This window comes from Echinops telfairi, unplaced genomic scaffold (genome assembly GCF_000313985.2).
Source record: "Echinops telfairi isolate 266 unplaced genomic scaffold, ASM31398v2 ScPeMD7_7469;HRSCAF=8507_1, whole genome shotgun sequence".
Taxonomy (NCBI): domain Eukaryota; kingdom Metazoa; phylum Chordata; class Mammalia; order Afrosoricida; family Tenrecidae; genus Echinops; species Echinops telfairi.
In genome coordinates, this window is record NW_022111373.1 from 58,292,493 (window position 1) to 58,308,905 (window position 16,413).

The following is a 16,413-nucleotide window of genomic DNA, read 5'->3' on the forward strand; positions in this document are numbered from 1 at the left end:
CAATCATACAATAAAAAGGTCAGAATTTGTACAAAGTTAATGCCAGAATCAAAATATTTCAAACAATTTTTTTTTCTGGTGTAAAGAAAAAAGTTCGTTAAAATAGCTTGGGAATAACTTATTGCTATCAAGTTGGCTCCGACTCAGAGCCATCCTGTAAGCTAGAAGATAAGAACTGCTCTCAAGGGTTTGGAGGCTGGACACATTTAGGGGAGGAGTACGTAGTCTGATCTTCCTCCTGTGGCTCAAATGGTTGACCTTCCAGTTGGCAGTCCAAACGAAACCCACTTCACCACCAGGACTCGAGCTTTGAAAACAGTGCTAGAAAATGTCCATAGAAATCTTTTGACAGCTAAGTGGAATTTTACTTGATCAATTTTAAATACAGAGGTCTTTATCATAATTAAGAATAAAAATACATTTATTTCTGATATACTACTAAAAACGCTCCTACAACCATATGCAGATGGTTTCAAAAGTCTTAATGTATAAATATATCTATAATACTCTTTAAGGAATCCTGGTGGGACTGTGAGTTAGGTGCTGGGCTGCTCACTCCAAGCCTGGCTACCCAGAACCCCCCCAGTCACTCCAAGGGATAAAGATACGACTGACGTTCTTAGAAACTCTGCATAAGGCCAATGTGAGTCCGAATTGATTCAAGCACAATGGGTTTTTAAAAAAATATTACACAGAGAAGGCACTAAGGAAATTTTCTGGCAATATACATGAGTGTTAGTATTAAAGCGGGTTTTGAAAAGCATTATTTATTTATTATTTAGCTATTTTTGTATTTTTTTAACGGCCCTTTGTTAGCATAAGGGGTTAAGCCTTGGGTTCAGCTGTTCAAATCCATCAGACACTCAGAGAGAGAAAGATGAGGCTGATTTCTCATAAAGAATTGCAGCCTCAAAAACCTAAGGAGGTAGACCTAATTGGCCCTATAGGGTCACTGTGAGCTGAAACTGGCTTGATGGCAGTGGGCCGGGTACTCTGTTTTATTTTATTCCTTTGTGCCAGAATCAATTCCAACTCACAGTGACCCTTAAGGACAGAGAACTGCTCCACATGGTTTCCTAAGCTATGCCAACTAGCTTTCAAAAAATTCATAGAAAATTTTCATTTAAAAAAAAATTCAAAACGTCTGCAAAATGTTTGAACTCCCTTGTAAGACTACCAGGTCTTTTCTCCATCGACTCCCTCGAAGCAACTGGTGATTTTGAACCACAGACCTCTTGGTTAGCTGTCTAAGTGCTTAACTACTGCATTGCCAGCACACCTTAAATTTTAAATAGTTAAAATATATTTAGCAATGAGATAAATGAAACAAGATTTTAAAATATTACCCTCTAATAAAGAAATATCAGTGCATTTTGTACAAAAATTCCAATCACAAGTCATTTTACCAGAACTATCTAAAGTTGCGCTGACTATATAGAGCACTCACAGAAGATCATGAGACTGTAAACACAATCACGTGAAAAAGAAAGCAGACAATTATGTGAGAGATGATTACTTATGAAAAGGAAAAAGCAGGGACAAGATGGTGTGTCTAGACTTACCCGAGGTCTTGCCTGAAAGTGACACTGCTCTGTTAGTGCCATAAAAACACCAAGGACAATGTGGTCCCAGGAAAGTGAAGTCAAATGAGGAGACCAATGGTCCAGTACTGACCAGCCCACCCTAACAGACACTTCCTTTCTACGGCAGCTCGTTCCCCTGCCATGGATTCTGCGGGATGAGCCCGCCACTGCAACCTCTGCCACCTGGTTCGTGTCTCAGGTGAAACTTCGAAGGGTTGAAAAGAAAACTTTCGTAGGTGTGTTGCTGTGGAAAAGGTATTTTCATAACTAAAATCAACCTGTGTCTGCTTACAAGAAAGGAAGATCCAGGAGTGTGGTCTAAAATCATCCTTAAACTAGTCTGTTGCTTCTTTATTCTCAAAAGTTATAATTTCCCTCAGGAGCAGATAAGTAAGCATCACTGGTATGAGAAATTACGATCATGATTGTGGGAAAAGAAAAAAAAATGGAACTCACAAATGGGTTTAGTCCTATGGTCACACAAAAAGATAGTTCAAGATCTTTCATAGAAACACGATTCTTCACTGTTACAGAAGAAAAAATCTTTTCATTTTACTGTTTCAAAGGCCTAGATCACTAATTAATTACAGAGAAAGAGCCAAACTCTTTTCCTGTGGCAGAAATAGAAAATTTTTCCTACCACATGATATGGGATGGGGGAATGCCATTTGTGGTAGTTACATAAGGTAATCTGTTGTCAATTTGAGACGTAAGAGTGAAGGGGTGGAGGTTAGTCTGTCCATCAGGTCACAGCTTGATGACCTCATTTGGAAGCACTAAGGAGATACAAAGCTCACTGGAGGCGGACACACATTCCCTGCTAGACATTGCTTTTGACAAGCCACATGGAGACAGGCTGATGGCAGTCAGACCCTTGGAACTCAAGGAACCACATGGTGACTCCTGCCAGCGCTGAGATGCTTCAACCACCACTGGACCCACAAGACTTGCCACCCACTGGTCTGGGATCTTCCTGCATTCTGCGTCATTGTATGTGTTGTATGAGTCTGAAGAAAAATTCACAGACTGTTGATGAACATATGGGCTAATATCGGGTTTATGGACTTGACCTGGGCTGGGATGTTTTCTCAGTATTCGATTGCTCTTGTATATAAAACTCTTTCTTACACACATACTCTATTTTATATTACCTGGCACCCATTCTTCTTTGTATATTTTCATATGGTTTTTACTATACCTTTCAATATCTAGAAAAAAGCAGAAATAAAAAGCATTTATTAGAAAATGAAGAATAAACCTAAATTTAAACCAGTCTTTTAAGATAACTTTTTGAAAATAGCAGGTGACATATTTGATCTGTGGTATACTGGGTTACATGCTGTGCTGCTAACGGCAAGGTGAGCAGTTTGAATCTAGTTTGAATCTCAGGGAGATAAAGACCAGGCTATCCGCTCCCACTTTGCACACCCGAAGGGGCAGTTCTACACTGTCTTCTAAGGTCACTGTGGGTTGAAATGACTCAATGGCTGCGTTTTGGGTGTGTGAGTGTCTCCTACATTTGGACAGAAGATGTTCCTGAATACAAACTGAAAAGTTCAAAGAGAATCAATCACACACTTCAGGATGTGGCAAGGGATGGCTGGGTATGAAGAGTCAAAAACAAAAAGAAATATAAATTCTTACTTACTGGTCTTACTGGTCCTTACAGTCAAACACCCTGACTCATTTATGCAAATGTTCACAGCAGCCCAGAGGCAGGGCGGTGAGGTCTTACTTAAGAGTCTTCTCCTTGCTTCTTTTGAGACTACAGTACAGTATTCTCTAGCTCATCAACATGAACCTTTTTGTAACTGAATGCATTCCATACCTAAAAGGGGATGGAAGGCTGTTTTGCTCATCTCTAGCATAATAACACACATGATTATTCAATTGGGGCCCTCCATGAAGGACTTTACGCAACCCATGGGGAACGAAGATGGGGGAAAGGAGAGTAAGTAGGAAGCACTGGGCCAAGTCAGGGGTTACCTGCCTGAAATATGAATGACCAACCAGTCAGCCTTCCATGCCAACTTCTGAAAACTCTTGAGGAGATCCTGTGAGTTTCCCAAAAGCAGGGCTAAAGCTGTGGTTATTGCTCCTGCTTAGCCGGATTTACCACGAGCAGCTCCCTTGATGAGGACCCTGACCCTTTCCCAGATGCATGATAATAGCTGGAAACCATGATTCATCATAGAAACATAGCCACAACACAGGGACAAAAGGTGAATATTAAATACAGGGGATTAAATGCTTTGCTGACATTTTTTTCTACATTAATTGAATGTTTCAAAAAATTACATGGGCCAGTGTTAGAGAAAGACAACTAATATAGTGATGAAGAGAAGAAGCTAAGTTTTATAGATATTAAACTTTGGTTCTAGGTCAAATGTTTAACTAATCTTTTCCTCAAGTTTATCATCAGTAAAAAAAGGTCAGTATAAAATAGAAGATTCCCAACATTTCATTGCAACAATTGCTTTTTGATCATTTTCTCCAAAATGAATTCCATAGTTTGAAAAATTTTAACCCTTATTATACCAGGGAAAAACAGGTGCTCCTTAGTTGAGAGTATCCAGACCTTTGGCCAACCCACTTTTGCTTACCCAAATCCAGATGTCTGATAGCCTTGCTGCATTCCGCCCTACCCCTGTGCCCCTCAATCTAAGCTGACAGCATTGAGATGGCTGATCTTATCTGTCAGTCACATATTGAACCTCTCAATGAAAGCCTGTCTACTCACACACGTGGCCTAATCTAGATAGGTTAAGAATTTTCCAAATCATAAAAGTGCTTATTCTCTGCGTATCAATTCCTTCTTGAATACTTCGTTCCTCTCACATTTAACTATAAACAACTAGGAAAAACCAGGCCACACCTCTCATATTTTGCTTGGAAATCTACTCAACTAATTACCCAAGTTCATAACTTACAAGTTTTGCTTTTGTACAATGGTAGAATACAGTTGAACCAAGACGTTTGGATTTTAAAATAAGGATTACCTTTCCTCATGCCCAATAACATGTTCACCATGTTCTTTTTAGGCTTTGCCAGAAGCATCTTTAATATTCTATTTCTAGCAATTAAAAAAACATCAAATTGTGAAGATCCAAGATGCAAACACACTACGACTGAGAAAGAACAAAGTTGAAGGAAACACCCAACTTTAGACGGACTTTAGTTACAGTACAGAAGGAAGCAAGGTTTGGCAAAAGAACACCTAGAGCACTGAATAAACTATTAACTTCAGTTACTAATACTGAATCAATAGTGATTCATTAATTTTAATAGGTGTACTTTGCTAATGTACGACGTTATTACCCTGGGAAACTGAATGCAGGGTATGTGAGAACTCTTTGTATTATCTTCTCAACTTTTCTGTAAATTTAAGCTGTTCTAAAGAATAAAGTCCATTACAAAAATTAAGAAAACAAAATTAAAAAACCCACTGTACTGCATTCTAGTAATTCAGTATGACTAATAATTATTCCGAGCTTAAGATCAAAAGGTATCTATCTACATAAAAGCACGAAAGATTCTAGTTTTAAAATGGTTACTTTTCTTTTTCTCAGAGAAAGAAAGAGAAGTAGCAGTAAAATAAGGGGGTCTGATTATTAAAACATGTAGTTACACACACACACACAGATGAAGCTGCCAACTCCTGTGAAGATTTAGTCTCAGAAATCCAGAATCCAGTCACGAGGACTTGAGGGCAATGGGTGAGAAAGATGAGGCTGACTGCTCCCACAAAGGAACAGAAGCAGATGATTCCTTATAGTTTTAAATGTTTTATTGGACACTTATCAAAGATAAGGAGCATGCTGAACCAGGTACAAGCCAACCTGCTGACAAAATCAACAAGAGAATTATGCTCTTAATGTCCCTGCCTCAAAGACTCACATAAATGCTTTCATGATTTGATACAATTTTAAGCTACAGATGTGTTTAAATAACAATAACATTCAAATAAGAAAATCTGCCCCTGATCCATAGAAAAGACTAATTTTAAAAGTATAAATGTATAGATTACATGAGAAGCTGATGCCAGGGGCTTACGTGGAGAACAAATGCTTTGAGAATGATGAGGGTAATGAATGTACAAATGTGCTTTACACAATTGATGTATGCATGGATTGTGATAAGAGTTATATGAGCCCCTAATAAAATGAATTTTTTTAAAAGATAGGAAAAAATGTATGCTTTACACTACTACTTTTTCTAATAAGAATAAATGCTTATTAGTTCAGTCTTTCTTAAGCCATAAAAATGATGTTTTCATTTTACAGCTTAATATATAAAAGCATGTACAAAATCAATGAAAGCAGGGGAAAAAAATCATTATTTTTAAAGGTAAAAATATTTATCAAATCATCATACACACACCTTCAAGCAGGTATATATTTTTAAGTTATCTAAAAAGTTCCATATAGTTATAAGAACATGTAATATCATTGTAAGAGCCCCCAATAAAAGTATTCAAAAATAATAAAAAAATAAAAAAAATTTTTAAAGACTTATTTTTTGACTCTTAGCCAACTCGAAGTCTTTGAAAAGGGAAATGCATTTTTAATACTAATGGAAACACATCAGACGGTATGAACTTCTCATGTTCTAATGATGTTTTCAGCACTCAAGGATAATATTGATCTTTATACTTTGAACAATCAAGAGTAGAAACTGAAAATCAATATCGTCCTCGTCGGTTAAATCACCTCTCAAGAAGGGCTCCTCTAAAACCACTTCCCACTTCTAATCGCAGACCTTCAAGCACCCTTCAAGCATTCAAGTGTAATTTCTCCTCTTTGCCCTTTAAATCACAGAGGAAGACATCCTTCTTATTTTCTCATTTATCTGAAAAGTGATCAACTAGAAAATAGTCAAGGCTTACCACTTTTTACTCTAAATAAATCATAAGAGACCTGCATAAAGATTTGTATGCAAAGGACAAGGACAGTTATCACAGGGGAAAAATAAAGCTGGAAACAATTTTCAATCTAATTATTGCTGTTAGTTGCTTTTAAGTTGATTCTGACTCACATCAATCCCCTGTGAATTAATGATGATTCATAATGTTAAGTCCATATAATGGAATAATAGTCCATTTGTATGAATACTTAAAAGTTTTATAAACAAAATTTTTACAATGTGTGGTAGTTACATAATCTGGTGTCAACTTGCAAAGGGGTGGAGCCTCGCCTGTGAAGCAGGTTGCAGCTGGATGACCTCATTTGGAGGTGCCACTGAGATAAACAGCTCACTGGAAGCCAGATTCACACAGACGCTCCACTTGTCTCCCTGGGAGACACTCCTGTTGACAGGGCACAAGGAGCTACGCGAGAGCCCTGGGCTGGAGGAGGCACGTGGAGACCCACGCCAGTGCTGAGAGGCTTCTCCCACCACTGGATCCACAAGACTTTCTAACCAGTGACCTGTGATCTTTCTTCCTGCACTCGGTGTCATGGCATGTGCTGTGTGAGTCTGAAGAAGAATTTATAGACTGGTAATGGACATATGGGCTGATATCGGATTTAAGGACTAGACCTGGACCGGGCTGGGAAGTTTTCTTAACGTACAATGGTACTTTGCTATAAAGTTCTCTCTTACACACACGAGTGTCTATGAATTTGTTTCTCTAGTTAACCCAGACTAACACACAATTCTATTAAAAATACATGGACACACAGAAGAAATAGGTGAAATATATAATAGGCTATTAACAGCGCTTCTCTAGATAAAAGCATTACGGATGTAATCATTACCTTTTTAGTACTTTTCTATTTCCTACACATTTATCTAAACATATAAAGCTTTTATAATGCAAACTTATTTTAAAAAGCAAAATATATAAAATGTTAAAACATTTTTCCTATTGAGTCAATCAATATACATATACCTTTTCATGGCAGTTGGCAATATCTGAGCAAGCAGAATCAGTAGGCACGAACTAATCACACATACTGGGCCAAAACATTATTTCATATGTACACATTAAGCCATGTCGCCAAATGGCTATATACAAACCTTGTTTTTCTTCATGCGGTTCTATGAAATAAGGCATTCTTTTCATTGTTTCTCTCAGCTCCTGCTTCAGGGCCAGCATATACTCTTCACCTTCTCCTGTTCTCAGGGGCACTGGTTTATAATCTGTATCCTATTTAAATTAAGAGACAAAGGGGTGTGTTTGTGGGGTTTTTTTAAATAAATACTTTAATATCATCTTTGTCTATATTCTGGAAAACATCAGTTACATTTCCTGAGAGGAGGGGGTCTTAGGAGCTTATCACACAGCACATTTCTTATTTTCTTCTATGTTAGAAGAAACATGCATAGTTTCCATACGTATCAGTGGACACCCAAAATCCATTTGCAGGGTCCCCCACATGGATGACGGACGGTACCGTCGACAAATATTGAAAGTACCATGGACAGCCAGAAGGGCAAATGAATCCGTCTTGGAAAAGTACATCCAGAGTGCTTCTTACAGGAATGGTTGGCAAAACTCCATCTTACATACTTCGGACATGCTGTCAGGAGAGGACAGTCCCTGGAGAAAGGCATCATGCTTGGTAAAGTGGAGGGGCCCTGACAAAGAGCAAAGTCCTCAATGAGAAGGATTGACCCAGTGTCTGCAGGTATGAGCTCAAGCACAGGTAGGAACAACAGTAAGGATGGTACAGGACCAGGTAGTGTGTGGTTGTGTTGTGCACAGGGTTGTTATGGATCGGAACCGACTAGATGGCACCCAACAACAACACATGGATTAAGGCACCAGTCAATTCCCTGACCATAGTTCAGGGATGTGACTAGCCTTGCTATGAGTCAGAGAACACTGTAATGTAGATTATGGCAGATGTAGTTAGCTTAAAAGGTAATACCTTATCATTTGATTTCCCTTTTGACCCAAAGTTGTTTCCGTTTTTAATAGTTTCTGCTTTTTTAAATTGAGGTTTTTCTATCTCTTGTTGATGGGGGTTTTTGTTTGTCTGTCTGCTTCCTGTTTGTGATTTATATGATTTTCTGCATATGAAATCCAGGATAAGTAGATCTAGAGACAATCACTGGATTGATAATTGCCTAGGGGCGTGGCAGGGAAATAGGGAGGTAAAAACTATAAATAGGTCCGAAACTGATTGTGGTGATGAGTTTTAAATCATATGACATGTGAACGAAATGCCAATAAAACTATTTTTAAAAACCCACACTAACCCTTTTGTTATATTACTATAACACTGCTCACCGATAAGATTCCAAATTTCAAAATCAAACGAGAGCAACAGCACTTGCTTCCTCTTAGCGACAATTGGTCTCAAAGATGAACTGTCACCTCAAAAGGACCCCCGTATGACAGAGCAGAGAAGTGGCCTGCATAGGTGGCCCTGGTAGGTAGGCAGGCGTTGGACTGCATACCTCAAGGTTTCTGGCCTAGAAACCCTACACAGCGTGACTATGAGTGGAAAGTGACTCTGCGGCAGTGGACCTGGTTTGGGTTTTCCGTCTTTACAGGAACATCTCCAAGCCTTTTCCCCAGTGAGCCGCTAGTTGGGTTCTAACTGCCCAACCTCTCCGCAGTCACCTGCCAGCCTCCCAGTTAGCAGCCTTAAGTTTAGCTGCTGCGTTACCATTAACTTCAATCAGTGGAATTGATAGTATTAATGGGAGCAGTACATTTTTTTAAAAAAAGAAAAGGTAATCTATTGCTTAGAAAATGCTTACCACAACTATAATGTGCTTTAATATTTGACATAGTTTTATTTTAAACATTATCAGTATTTCCCCTTTTACAGTGAAAAAAGCTGAACTAAACAATTTGCAATCCTTTTTGGATAGTGAATGGCAAAATAGGAGCTTGAAGTTAAGCATTTAATTGATGTGTATGTGTGTGTGTGTGTGTTTGTATGTACATATATATATTCACTAAAACGGCCCTGGGGCTACACAGTAAAGAAACTCCTAGTTTCAGAGGGCAAAAGATGTGGCTCAGTTTTAAAATTTGACCAAGAATTTAATTATTCACTTCATGTGTTAATTCAGTGCCTCCTGTAAGTCAGACAGTGTTAGACTACAAATCATCCTATGGTGAAGGCAAAGTCTTTGCCCTTGGGTGAAATATGACACACAGATGAACAAATGAAATATATAATATCAAGTCATGATATCAAAACCAAACCCTCTGTCATGGAAATGATTCCGGCTCATAGTGACCCTACACAAGTGTTTCTATAAGTCTTTATAGAAGCAGACAGCCACAGCTTTCTCCCTCAGAGTGGCTGGTAGGGTTGAACCACCAACCTTCTGGGTCATATCCCAGTACCTAATCAAAGCACTACCCGGGTGTCTGAGGAAACATTGACTTACAGAGTACAGGGAGGATTGAGGATGGGTGGCTAATTTGGACAAGGTAAGCATGGCTGGCCTCTGGAGAATCACATCTGACCTGGATAAAGTTGAGGATTGAGGACAGATGGCTACAGCAGGGAAACTGCAGGCACAGAGGTGTGAGGGGACCCGGAAGCCAGCAAGGCTGAACACTGAGGACTACGGTATGACAGGGCCAGAAGGACCATGTAGGCTAAACGACACAGAACCTGCTAAGCAGTACTTAGGAATTTTAATTTAATTCCATGTATGAGATAGTAACGAGAACTAGCAGTCCAGCATTTAAAAGTAATCTCTAATCAGGCATCCTTTTAAAGAAAGCACCATAAGGTGGCATTGTATGATTGTGATGCATATGTTTACCCTTTCTTGTATTCTCAATACCAAAAAGATGAAATATGGGCAATTTCCATTTACAAATGTCCTACTTACCTAGTAACTTACATAATGAGTACCAACCACTGTAATAACCAATTTTATTAAAATTTGAGGTACATACAATGGTTTGTAACAACAAGCAGGTGCTACTTTGTGATGGGCATCAAAACATTATTATTATTATTGTATGATAATATTAAAGCTGCATTCATGTTTGTGGAACTCTTTCTTTTGTATGCATAGAAATATACACTATATACTTAGACAAATATTTGACTAACAGACTATAAGTACCTGTTCTGACTTACAAATTCGACTTAACAACAGACAGGAACTGCAGTGAATGAATGAATATGACTCTTCTAGCCAAAGTCTTTGTTGCTCCCAGCTAATGACTTTTTCCTGCTGAGCCTGGGTTAGAAAGTGGTAAAAGAGAGGGATTTTTGATTCAGCTGTGAGTGATTGTTAAAAAGTTTACTTGTGATTTGCCATCCAGCTGGGTATAAAATAAGCCAAAGGTGGGGATTTCACTATTGGCAAAAGAGCCAGGAACTCAGTGTGTCTTTTGGACCCCAAGATCCTTGGGCATTAAACTTCCTCGACCCAGGAGACAGCCTGGACACCAGAGGAGTGGCAGGGGTGTGGACATACCAAGAGCCAGGGCATGAGACAGAGCAGTGGACTTCCCAGCCCACAGAGCAAGTAAAAGCTGAGCCCCTTCAGGCAGAAAGCTGGCTTGTGGAGTGAGGTACCGCTAAGCACTTAATTGGAGATGCTAGGTTTGCAGACCCATAGAGCTGAGTAAAGCACCTTCCGACTGAGGCAGTGGCATGTCCTCTGGGCATTTGTTGGTAGACCTAAAAAAAAAATTTCATTACACTGGATGAGTAGGGCAGTGGTGGAATGGGCTGTGTGGCTGAGAGAGGCCTACCTGTGCGCATGGTTAAGAGGCTGTCCTGTCTGAATATGTGTAATCTATTAACTTCCTTAATAGACTCCATAATTATAAGTATTGGCTGTTCTGTATGGTCACTGCAATGAATTATCAAACTCATTTGAGAAGTAAGAGTGCACCTTGGAAGGGATGATTAGAGGGTGGGGCATGTCTGACAACCTCCAAGTCATCAGCCTTGGCCACCTGATGCTGATGATGGGGATTTTTCCTTCCTTCCCTTGTGTAGCTGGAGGAGATTGGACATGGCCCTCATGGCGTTTCTTTTTACAGGGACAGCATTCACTTAGATTCTGGGGACTGCTTGTATCAAAAGCAAAATGCAGAGAATGTCCGTGTGAGAAATCTAGATTGTCAGTTACGTTTGCCTGGGAGCCTGTACCTATATACATCCTTTGGTGAAGTATTTTCCCTTTTGAGATAAAGGATTCCTGGGGAGAAAGGTATCTATGTTGCTTTTGATGGTTTTTAATTTTTTGTAGCATGGCATAAGTACACCTGGAAATGTAAGCATGTCTCAAATCAAATATAAAGCAAAAGCATTAAACATCGATTATAGCAATTAAGCCTACTCTAAAAGTAACACGATATAGCAGAAATGATTATTTTTAGGGAAACTAACAAAATTCTAAGGCAACAGGCAAAATATAGCAAACATTTAGTGGAGAGAAAAAAAGGCTAAGTAAAAATAAAATACATTTCTTTTTAAAAGTCCAAATGGTATAAAAGAGAAAAAAATAAATTTATAAATATAACATTCATTAAACAAAAGTAAGGCAGGGGAGGAGATGAAAATTATTGTTAAAACCCAACTTGGAAAACAAAAGCAAAAACCCCAAATTGACTTTAAAATATAATTTTGAGATTGGACAACATCAATAAGAGCAGTAGAAGGATATAAAGATCTAAGAATACCTTTTTTGAGGGGGGGGGGGCTCACATAGTGCTGACTATATGCATGGAAAAACATATACTATGTTTTCTGATTTTTAAAAAGTTCAAGAAAAAACAATTAAAATTTCACAATTAAAGTTAAGTGAACCTTCCAAACCCACTGACATCAACTCAATTCTGAGTTCAAAACTATAGGCTAGAGAGGAATTTCCTGTGTTGGTTTCCATGTCTGTCTGTCTCCCATCGCTTCGTCCGTCTCCCTTGGAGCAGCTGGTGGGTTTGAACTGATGACCTTGCAGTAGAGTTACAAGTAGTTCACTGTGCCACCGGGACTCCTAAGCGAACCTTGGCTCTTTTCTTTTTTTTTTCCCCCAAGGTGTCAACAAGGGGAGCTGCTCTTTATTTCAGAACTCGACCTTCAACAGTGGCTAGCGTGGCATGGTGCTCATCTGGGAGAGGCATGCACTCGTGATACACTGCTTATTCACGTGCCTCCCCCACCCCAGCTTTAAAACAGGGAGCTATTATCTAAGCACCCTTGACAGAAGGCTCTTCAGAGTTGAACTTGGACTTCCGAGTCACCTCCACGATGCAGCATGGCAGGTTTCATGATTAAATCATTTTACTGGGGAAACGTTACACTTTGAGCCCAAGATCAAGAGCCCGGTTCCCACCGGGTTCAGCAGGCCCAGTGTCGGGGGCGCTCAGGCAGAATGTGCCAGAGTCCCACAGTGCTTGTGCCACAAGTTGATGGCCTTGCTCACGATGGCGTCCAAGCTGTCCTGGGGGGTGTTTTCCAGGAGCCTGGTGATCTTCCCAGCACTGTTCAGCCCGGTGATCTTCTCAGCACCATTACTTTTATCTTGAAGGCTAACAAAATTTCCACTGCTACAAACACAAGGATCTTACAAGATCCACTTACGACTTTGTCCCAAACTCTCTGCAGACTGGACTCGGGCAAGCAGCCCACAAAGCAGTTCTTGAACCAGAAGTCATAGGGCAGTTTGGAGAGTGAAGAACACGTCTTCAGGTGATGCAGCAGCCTGCTGTCTTCCAGATTCAAGTAATCAAGTCAAATGCCTTTGGCAGCTGGGGCAGAGCGTCCCGGTACTTCCTTAACGGGCTGACGAAGCTGCGGATGACCCAGTAGCAGTCCACGCTGTCCTCCACCATCTCCTCTATGGCCTTCGCGATGGCCAGAAACACCTTGTCTTTGGGCTCCAGCGGAAAAGAGGGGCTTTGTGGCAGCTTCCCGGACTCTAGCTGGTACATACGAAGAGAGACTTCCACCTGGGGCGTGCTAGGCCCCACGAAGTGGATGCCCCCCAGGGCGTGCAGGATGTCCAAGTGCTCCCGGCGGTAGGCCATCATCTGGGCATGGGACTCATGGTGCAGAGGCAGGATCCCTAGAAGCACCTTCCACACCAGGGCGCGGTACATGGACGGGAGGGGGAACCTCTGACTAAAAGTACGAAGTTTCTCGATAGCCAGAGGGTCATCTTTTAGGAGCATTTCTAGTGATTTCTTTTCTTCTACTCCACGAAACCCCACTTTCTCATCATATTCCGAGCGGAAGTTTCTCTGAGAGTCTTCAGTCATGGTTCTTTCTTGGAGAGGGAGCAGAGGAGGGAAAAAATGAGGCTCAAGGTATAGGATTCCGGTTGATGTTTATTTTCTTTTAAGTAGTTGTGCTTCCTACACTGGACATCTCCGGCCGGCGGGTCGCACACGGGGTCGCACCCCGCGAGAGGCTGGCTCTCTTCTTTCTCATGCTTCTGGGTATCACATAGTCAAGCCCTGGACTTGAATTTCAACATTCCCTGAAACGTGAAACACATGAGCATCAAGCTCCATTGTACTTACAGGAAACATCGGAGGCGGTTTCAGCACAACATCAGGTAACTTTTCACCTCGGGTGAACCCAACTGCTTCAATATTAAAGGTATAAGCAGCACGTCCCCTTCCTCTATTCCCAGCCATCACAGCGGTGACCGTCGAAAAGGGAGCAACTTCTGAAAGACACCATTCATTATTAAGGTTGATTCAATCATGAAAAAATGCAGTTTTCAATGTAAAATATAAAACGTTTCACTTAACAAACCTACAACCAAACCCACTGCCACTGAGCTGTTTCTGGCTGGGAGCCACCCCTCCACATGGTTCCCACGGCTGTAAATGTTTACAGAGCAGACAGTCTAAGCTTTCTCCTTAGGAGTGGCTGGTGGTTGCCAAATTAGTGGTGAAGGGACACCTCCCAAGTTCAAAGAGGCACTATTTCTTTGTACTTGTTTGACTGACTAATTTGAACACAGGTCACGGTCAATCAAAACGACTGAGAAATCCCAGCTAATTGATCAGAGGGCAAACACTACAAAACAAGTAGTTCTCAATGGTGGCTGTACTAGAATGACTTAGAAAGCTTTAAAAACATAACGCAGTGACTTAAAAAGTGCTGTCTGGACAGAAGCATCACCTAGAAACGTGTTCGAGATGCTGTTACAGACAGGTTGGGTTGACTAGAGAAACAAATCCAAGGACACTCATATATGTATAAGAACGAACTTTATCTCAGAGTCATTGTATATTAAGAAAACATCGCAGCCCAGTCCAGATCAAGTCCCAAACTCTGGTATTTGCCCATAAGTCCCAATCTAGTCCACAAATTCCTCTTCAGACTCACATAGCACATGCTATGATGCCACAATGCAGGAAGATCACAGGCTGGTGGGTGAAGTCTTGTGGATCCAGTGTCATGGAAGCATCTAAGCATTGGCATGGGTTCTCCACGTAGCTCCTCCAGCACTCAGAGTCTCAACAGCAGTAAAGTGAAGCAGAGAGAAGGTGGCTTCCCTCCAGGGAGAGGAAGTTCCCAGAATCCTCATGAGGTCACACCCATTAAGGCTCCACCCCTTCACTCTTAATATCCTCAAGTTGACATGAGATTACGTAACTACTATCGATGCAAACTTTCCACCCCTGACTTGTGGAAGCAAAACCCTGGGAGTGGGCTCAGCACACTGTCTTAACAAGCCTCCAAGGGAATTCTGAGGCAAGCTAAAACACGTGAACAACGAACCAAACACATCAAGATCTCTGCAGGTAAGGCAAGCTAGGGGCGGCTTAGCCTGCAGCAAGTATTGAGAACTGGCTCTGCACGGGCACCTCAGCTCCCAAACGGGAAAGAAAATCCTGCAGCATCCGCAATTTCACCACCACGGCCTTCAGGCTGGCTCACTCCAACTGACCCACCACGCTGAGAACCTGCCTCCCACCAGATACTTGGAATCCAACTCTACGTTTTAACAAGATCCCAATGTGGTTCTTGTAGATCCCCAGATCTCCTGGAGATCTTGTTAAAACACAGATTCTATTACCTGGGTGGAAAGGCAAGCGCGCGCACGCGTGTGTATGTGTGTGTGTACACAGCATAAATAGGTTAGAAGTCTGGCTTCAAATACCTTATAAATTTAAAGTTATACAAATTATTCTCAGTCGTTTAAGAGTATTTGCCTTAACGGTGAAATGGCTACAACTGTCATAAATCTAGGTAGCCCCTGGATGTGATCATATGACCTTTTAATTCATTTGTACTGGATAACAGTACCCAGGTATTCTACTTGAAAAGGTCCGTTGATTGGGCATATTCAGTATCTGCATTACCTTTGTGCCTCCAGTCACACACACGGTATAAATAATAAGTGCACCTTTCTATCCTTAGGTATTATTTCCTCTGTTCTTTTTGTGAAGTGCTCTAGCAGCATGGCGCTGCATTTGATAAGGGGCTATGATACAGAGAGCACTTTCTGATACGATTTCGCACTGCTCATGCATAACCTCACGCTTGTCGCGTCCACTTCCAAGTGTTCCAGGCTTCATAACTAGTGAAACATTAAAAGTTTATTTTAGTTTTATCTTTAATGTTGCCATTATGAACTATATGCTTTATATGCCACTTGGCAGCGCTGACTCTAAGGTTTACTGTTTTTACTTTGTATTATAAGCATTTCGATCACACATAAAAACAGAGAGTGGAACTAAGCCCTGTGCCCACCACTCGGCTTCAACAATGATGAGTAAACAGGTACTCTTTGTTCACCTACTTCTCCCACCTTCTCATCCCCGGAGTATGGTACCCTCTCAGCATGAACTTTCTCTGATGTAAGAACTTTAGCATACATATGATCACATTAAACATTAATAAGCCTTTAATATCATCTTATACGCAATTGTCAC

The 16,413-nt window shown here is 40.8% G+C and overlaps 2 protein-coding genes across 2 annotated transcripts in view; both read right to left on the reverse strand.

The window, feature by feature from the left end:
- POLR3G (RNA polymerase III subunit G) overlaps positions 1-16,413 on the reverse strand; it is a 49,698-nt gene that overhangs the window by 18,478 nt on the left and 14,807 nt on the right. The window contains 3 exon segments of the mRNA XM_004718205.2: positions 2,716-2,791; positions 7,602-7,731; positions 14,044-14,192. Of these exon segments, the coding sequence (XP_004718262.2) occupies positions 2,716-2,791; positions 7,602-7,731; positions 14,044-14,160 (323 nt within the window). The 5' untranslated portion in view covers positions 14,161-14,192.
- On the reverse strand, positions 12,885-13,779 carry LOC101657399 (TBC1 domain family member 7-like). The gene is given in 3 exon segments (XM_013004925.1): positions 12,885-13,013; positions 13,016-13,249; positions 13,252-13,779. Coding segments are annotated over 3 exon segments (891 nt in total).